The sequence below is a fragment of the Elephantulus edwardii genome, unplaced genomic scaffold (genome assembly GCF_000299155.1).
Source record: "Elephantulus edwardii isolate Elephantulus edwardi_28Jun2011 unplaced genomic scaffold, EleEdw1.0 scaffold00362, whole genome shotgun sequence".
Taxonomy (NCBI): domain Eukaryota; kingdom Metazoa; phylum Chordata; class Mammalia; order Macroscelidea; family Macroscelididae; genus Elephantulus; species Elephantulus edwardii.
The window spans coordinates 1,395,037-1,402,080 of NW_006400112.1; the positions used below are offsets into that span (position 1 = coordinate 1,395,037).

Consider the following 7,044-nt stretch of genomic DNA (forward strand, 5'->3'; position numbering starts at 1 on the left):
AAAAAAAGAAACTTTTTATTCTAGAACCTATTTATGTTCAAGCAAGTTGTTGTTTAGCTTCAAAATGTATGATTTTTTTCCTCCCTTGTATTTTACAAACTCTCTAAACTCTATAATTTACAGAAATGATGCTATTTATAGAACTGCATTCTTTAGAGAAATGGTGTTAATTATAAAATAGAGTTTAAGTCTTTTGGGCAAAACTTGCTCTTAATTATATTCAACTTGATGGCACTTAACTAGTGCTAAGTTAAATTAGGCCTGTTATATATGGAGGAATACTCTTCCGGTTTGTATAGCACTCTTTGTCAATGTGCATTATGAAGTAAAGTTGGTTGTTGTTGAACCTGGTACTATTGGTATATCAAATACCAGAATGATTTCCCAATGTAGACAGTGTTTGGTGGAGCTCCTAGTTGTAAACCTGTTTGGAAGCAGGAGTGGCATCTACTTCCTAAGCCAGATAATTATTGCTGTGTCCTCTTGTTCTAATAACCCTTTAAGCATTATGTAATGCTCTTCCTTTTCCTTTTTAATGGTTTTGCATCAAAATTGTCAGAAATTAATTTCGTTGCCCCTGCGTTTTTCTGTTTGCCCTTTGCTTGGTATATTTTTTTCCCTAGTCTTTATTTTTAATCTTTATCTTCACTTTTCAGGTATTTCTCTTGCAGACAGTTTATTGATTGATTTTGGGTTTTTTATCATACCTGCTACTCTTTCTCTTCAGTGGTGCATTCAAACAATTTGCATTCAGTTTGACTTGAGAGGCAAGGCTTCATTGTTATAATTTTGTTGAGTTCTTTATGGTGGTGTTGCTAGTTACTTCGGTCCATCCTGCTTTCTGTGACACCTCTTTAAGAGGGACATCTCTCAGTGTTTCCTGCTACTCTGTTCTTGTTTTTACAAACTCCCTTAGGTTCTGTTTTTCTGGGACTATCTTGATCTCTCCTTCCTATTTGATGGACTATTTCACTGGGTACAATACTCTTGGTTGACAGATGTCTTCTTTGAGTGTTTGATATATGTCACTCCACAGTCTTCTTGCTTGCATGGTTTCTGTCAAGAAATTGACACTTATTCTTATCTATTCTCCCATATAAGTTACTCTTTGTTTCTCCCTTGCTGCTTTCAGAATTCTCTCCTTATCTTGTTCTGGCAAATTTGGGTATCATATGCCGTGGTGTTTTTGTTTTAGAGTTTGTTCTATATGGTGTTTGCTCAGCTTCTTGAATATCTATTCTCTCGTTTTTCAGCATGCCTGGGAAATTTTCTTCTAGTAATTCTTCCACAACTTTTTTGGTGCCTTGTTTCTTTTTTGGGATTCTGATGATGCACATGTTATTATTCTTGATGGTGTCCCACATTATTCTTAGGTTTTCTTCTTTTTCCTTCCTGTTTGATTCTGCTTTTTGCTCTAGCAGATCAGTGATAACAGTTCTATGTTCTCTTTCACTGCTTCTGTGTTCCATCTCTTCAACTCTGTTCATATGTCCCTCAATCATGTTGACAGCATCTGGAACATCGTACCTCATATTTGGGGTTTTGGTTTCTTGTTTTTCCAGAGTCTTTAATGCCTCGTTTGTTTCATTTTTATTGTTTTGAATCTTATTTTGTTTGTTTGTTTTGTTTTTTTAAGCTTCTCTTGGTTTTTGCTTGCAGTGTCCCGTAATTCTTCAAGTTTGTATTTCACCAGTTGAAAATATTCAGTTATTGTTCTTTCTATTTCTGTGTCCAAGTGTTCCTTCAGACTTTCTAGCTTTAGGAAACCCATTTATACTTTGTCAGTTTTTGAGAGTGGCATCTTGCTTTGGGCTTTTGTAGTGTGAGGTTGCCTGCCGCTTATGTGACATTGCTGTGGTAGAGGTTTTTTTTAATGCCTGAGGCAATGAAAGGTTGTTTATCTGAATTCACTGCTCCAGAAGATGGTGGGCAGTTACCCTACCTGTGTTTCTCTCTGAACTTCTGACCCAGTGAAGATGCAAGACAGGACAGGAACAAGCGCGAGTGTTCATGGGCGTGGGGCATGCGCCCAGATGCATATTGGACTGGTGTGTGCGCAGACCCTTCCCCATTGCCACGTGTGAGACCCTTACTCAAATTCCATCTGTCATGCTTGGTTTTAGTGACCCACTTTCAGCAGCTTGGCTTCGCTTAGCTCCGGCTTCCAAAATACCTACTTTGTGTATAGTACAGGAAGATGTGTATTCTCTAGCATTATAATTGACAGAGTTTTTAAGTTGTGCAGTCTGTTCTGCTATAATATGACCTATCTCTTGTAGTCAAGTCTCTTCCAAGCGATAGTGACACTCTTTTGAGCTTCTCTTAATAGGAGGAGACTACCCATCTTTTGCAGCTATCATTTTCAGTGATCAGCCTTTCTATTAGCAGTCTGATACATGACATAATACATTACTCTGGCTCCTTACAGGTTTACCATGTGGGTTTCTACAAATTATTGTACTATGCAAAATTGTTTTGTGAAAACCACAGAAATGATAGGGGGAAAAATGGGTTTAAGATCACAGTATTTTTTAAAACTGTCAACAATACATTAAAGGAACTGATAAAAAATAACAAATATGAATGGTAAAGAAATAAATATAATTTACTTATTAAGCTACCTGATTTTTTGGTTTTTTTACAGAAGTGCGCATCAGAAGTTTAGTGGTTTACGTTGAGCTTCAAGCAGTTTTTTATATTCACCTATTGTTTCTCATCTTAAATTTGTGTTATACTGAAATTATTCTCTCATAATGTTAAAAATGCTTGTATTTTTAATTACGCATTACAATGGAACTGTTTTTCTTGTTTAGATGATATGCTAGTGGGAACTGCTGGCAGACATGCTTCAAATGAGATCTTCATGTGTGGAGGGTATGTTGATATATTTTTACTAATTTTGTGAGTAAGTTTATAGAATCTTAATTGTGTTCCTGACTTAAAAACATTTTTTTGCTGTTTCACAATTTATAATTTCTTTTAACATAAACTATTAAAGCAAAGCATGGAGTGAGGATAACTATGAATAATAATATGATACCTAGGCAGACAGTCACACTTCTTCTTTCCAATATCTTTATATTTTACCTTTCTAACTTTTTTCTATGCTATTTAGTGCTTTAGTCACAAATGTGAATAAATAGAAATGACGGAAGTGCTTATATCATTGCATTGGTAAATTAGCAAATTGTGGTTCAAGAATGCCACCCAACAATAAAAAACAATGATGAATCACAAAATGTATGAGAACATGGACAGGCATGGAGAGCATAATGTTAAAGTGGAATAAGTTGAGCATGTTAGAACAAATGTATAGAATTCCTCCTTTATAAGTAGATAAAAATAGATACATATAGGAAGACCAGGGTTCGTTGGTAGTTATCAGGAAGCAGAGGGCGAGGGACGGTGTGCTTTAGATTGTAGAGACTAGTGATTTTGTAAAAACCTTTATGTTAATTTGACTGATAGTTTGTAAAACATAATTGCTTTTCATTTACATATTATATTTTCTATCATGAATTTTAATGTCCACAATGTAATCATACTTTCCCCACTTCCTCTCTATAATACTCATTGGTGTTAATTCTTCTGTTCTACCCTCTGGGAGCTTTGTATGTAGGGAGTTGCACTGCTAAACCAGCAAACCCTGCTCTCCTGCTGGTTGGAATCCACCAGACACTCCATAAGAGAATAATAGGCAGTCTCCTCATGAGTTGTTGTGTGCCAGCATGTTGGAATGAACTCAAAGCTGACTCTCCAGTGGGTTTCCAGAGGCAATAAACTGCACAGGAGGAGGCTGCCAATTCTTTTTATATGGAGGTGCTAGTAGATTCTAACCGTGTGCGTTTTGGGTATTGTGGTACAGCTTCTTGCCATTAGGTTATCAGAGCTCCTCAAAAACCTTGAATTAAAACCTTCTGGAGTTTGAGTTAATTCCGACTTGAAAGTAATGAGTTATCCTATCCTTTGTTGTCTTCAGGGTTTTATCCTTGACCAAATGGCTCTTTATGGTTAATTGTTACAAAACGTCAGTGCCTTCTGGTGTTATTGGTCACCCTAGAAAACTCTTTGGTATAGAGTCTGAACCAACTCATAGATGACCCTTAGCAAGTTTTTGGAGGCTGTAAATCACATAGTAGGAAACACCCCCATCTTTCTCCTGAGGAGCCTCCTTCAAGCTCTACCATCCAAGCTCTACTTTATATTAGTTTATTATTTTGCTCATGGTTAAGCCATGGAAGTTAGTTTTGTTTTGTGTTCAAAGGGTTATCAAGAGTCATAGTCTCAGGGGTACTACCACTTTCTATTGGACTAATAACCTAGTCCTTTTTTTATGTTTTCAGTTTTGTTTCACATTCTCCCTCACTCTATCTGGGATCATCTACTGTGATCCTTTTGAAAGTGTTCAGCTACCGTCAACAAATGAATGGATAGAAAAGCTCTGGTGTAGTCACACGGTGGAGTACTATGCAGCACTGAAAAACAAGGAACTCATGAAATATTATACAAAATGGATGCCCCTGGAGGACATTATGCTGAGTGAAATATCTCAGTCACAAAAGGACAAATATTGCATAAGGGCACTGTAGTAAAACAGGACTGACATCAGGGTTGAGGCAATACAGAAAAGGAGGGGAGGAATGATGTATACTGCATTGAAACAGATGAGGAGAGAACTGTGTAAAAGGATGTATGATTGGGTATTATTGTCATGACAGGAGTCCCGAATGAAGGCTGCACAGTGGAGAGGACTTGAGGGAAGGGATTGTATAAACAATGAAAGAGTTTCTCTTTTACTGTTCAAGGAGAAGAGTTAATTGGGACGAGGGGATGGGCAGGGAGAAAAGTACAACAATGAATGCCTGAAAACCCTAAGTCTCTGTAAACTTTCATTAAAATAATAATAATAATAATAATAAATTGTCTCCTCAAAAAAAAAGTGTTAAGCTATAGCCAGGGACCATCTAGTTCACTGGTCTTGAATTATGTAAGTTGTGGTTCATGTGATCCATTAATCTTTTAGACTAATTGTTTCAGTGTCTTTACTTTTATTTCCTCTTCTTCGTTCAAGATAGAGATTAGTAGTTGTACCTTACATGCTTATGTGCAAGCTTTTAAGACTCTGGTTGCTATTCGTCCAAGTAGGATATAGAGCACTGTGTTTGTGAACTGTGTTATGGCGGTTGATCATGGTGTCTCTCGAGACTAGGGACTTCAGATCCAAGAACCAGCATCTCATTCCTTCAGGGTGTTTATGATTAAGAAGTTTACAAACCATTGCTGCAATGCCTGCTGCTTGTGAATGCATTTGGAGTATATACTGTTATGTTGTGAGTGACAGGAAACTACAAGCTAACAAGGAAGATCTATTAATATCATTGTCGTTTAAATATGTGCACCAATAGCTAATGCAAAAGAAGAGGAAATAGGTGAGCTCTGGTGGTCTAGTGGCAAGAAGCTGCACTGCAATCCTAGAAGTACGCAGTTCGAATCCAACAGATGCTCTGCTGGTGAAGGAGGAACAATCTCCTCCTGTACCAGTCAGATCTGATTTGATGGTACACACACACAAAATAGTAAAAATAAAATAAAAAAAAATTTTTAAATTAAAAAAAAGCAGAAGAGGAAATAAAGAAAGGATTTCTACCAAGTTTGCAGGCTGAAACTGATCAAACATGCAATCAAGATTCATTAATAATAATTGGTGACTGGAATGTAAAAGGTTGGAACAAAAAAGAAGGAAGAGTAGTCGGAAAATATAATCTTGGTTACAGAAATGAGGCTGGAGATAAAATAATAGAATTTTGTACAAGTAATGATTTATTTATTGCAAATACCTTTTATAAAACCAAAAATGGTGACGATCTACAAGGACCTCACCTAATGGATTACAAAGGAATCAGACTGAACATCTGTGGAAAGATTCATGGGAGGAGCTCAATATCCAGGTGTAGACTGTGGAAGAGATCACTCATATTCATATTCAGATTGAATCTAAAGAAAATGAAAACAAATCCACAAAAACTAAATATGGCCTTAAGTCTATTCCACCTGAATTAATAAACCATCTCAAGAACAGATTTGAGACATTGAACACTAATGAACGAAGACCAGATATGCTACGGGATGATATCCATGAAGAATGCAAAAGATTATTATAATGACAAGAGGAGGAAGAAAAGACCAAAAATGGGTGTCAGAAGAGACTAGTATATTCTAGAATGTCAAGAAGCAAGAACAAAGGGAAGGAATGAGGAAGTTAAAGAATTGAACAGAACACCAAAACAAGATAAAGGTAAATAATCCAATAGTAAAATGGGCACAAGATATGAACAGGCACTTCACTGAAGATGATATTCAGATGGCTAACAAGCACATGAAGAAATGTTCAAAATCCCTAGCTCTAAGAGCTATTAAAACATTAAAACAACTATGTGATATCATCTCACCCCAGTCAGAATAGCAAAATTTAACAGAACAGTAAGAAACAAATGCTGGCGAGTTTGTGGAAAAACTGGAGCCCTTATTCACTGTTGGTGGGAGTGTAAAATGGGGCAACCACTGTGGAAGGCGGTATGGCGCTTTCTCAAAAAGTTGCAAATAGAGAACCATTTGACCAGCAATTCCACTACTGGGAATATACCCCAAAGAGACCATAACTGACATCCAGCAGATATATGCACACCCATGTTTATTGCAGCTTTGTTCACAATAGCAAGGATTTGGAAACAACCTAAGTGCCCATCAACAAATGAATGGACAGAGAAGCTGTGGTATATTCACACAATAGAATACTATGCTGCATTGAAAAACAAGGAACTCATGCACTATTATTCAAAATGGGGGACTCTGGAGGACATTATGCTGAGTGAAGTATCCCAGTCACAAAAGGACATATACTGCATGGTGCCACTGTTGTAAAACAGGACTGACCTTGGATTTGGGGAGAGACTAAGAAAGATGGGTTCAATAATGTATACTGCATTGAAACAGATGAGGGAGAAAACTGTTTAAAAGGGATATGTGATTAGGTATTTTTGTCAT

General features: G+C 36.8%; 1 protein-coding gene across 1 annotated transcript in view; it reads left to right on the forward strand.

The window, feature by feature from the left end:
- Positions 1-7,044, forward strand: part of ULK2 (unc-51 like autophagy activating kinase 2) — a 233,569-nt gene that overhangs the window by 102,777 nt on the left and 123,748 nt on the right. The window contains exon 14 of the mRNA XM_006902052.1: positions 2,814-2,874. Within this exon, the coding sequence (XP_006902114.1) occupies positions 2,814-2,874 (61 nt within the window). The remainder of the gene's footprint in view (positions 1-2,813; positions 2,875-7,044) is intronic.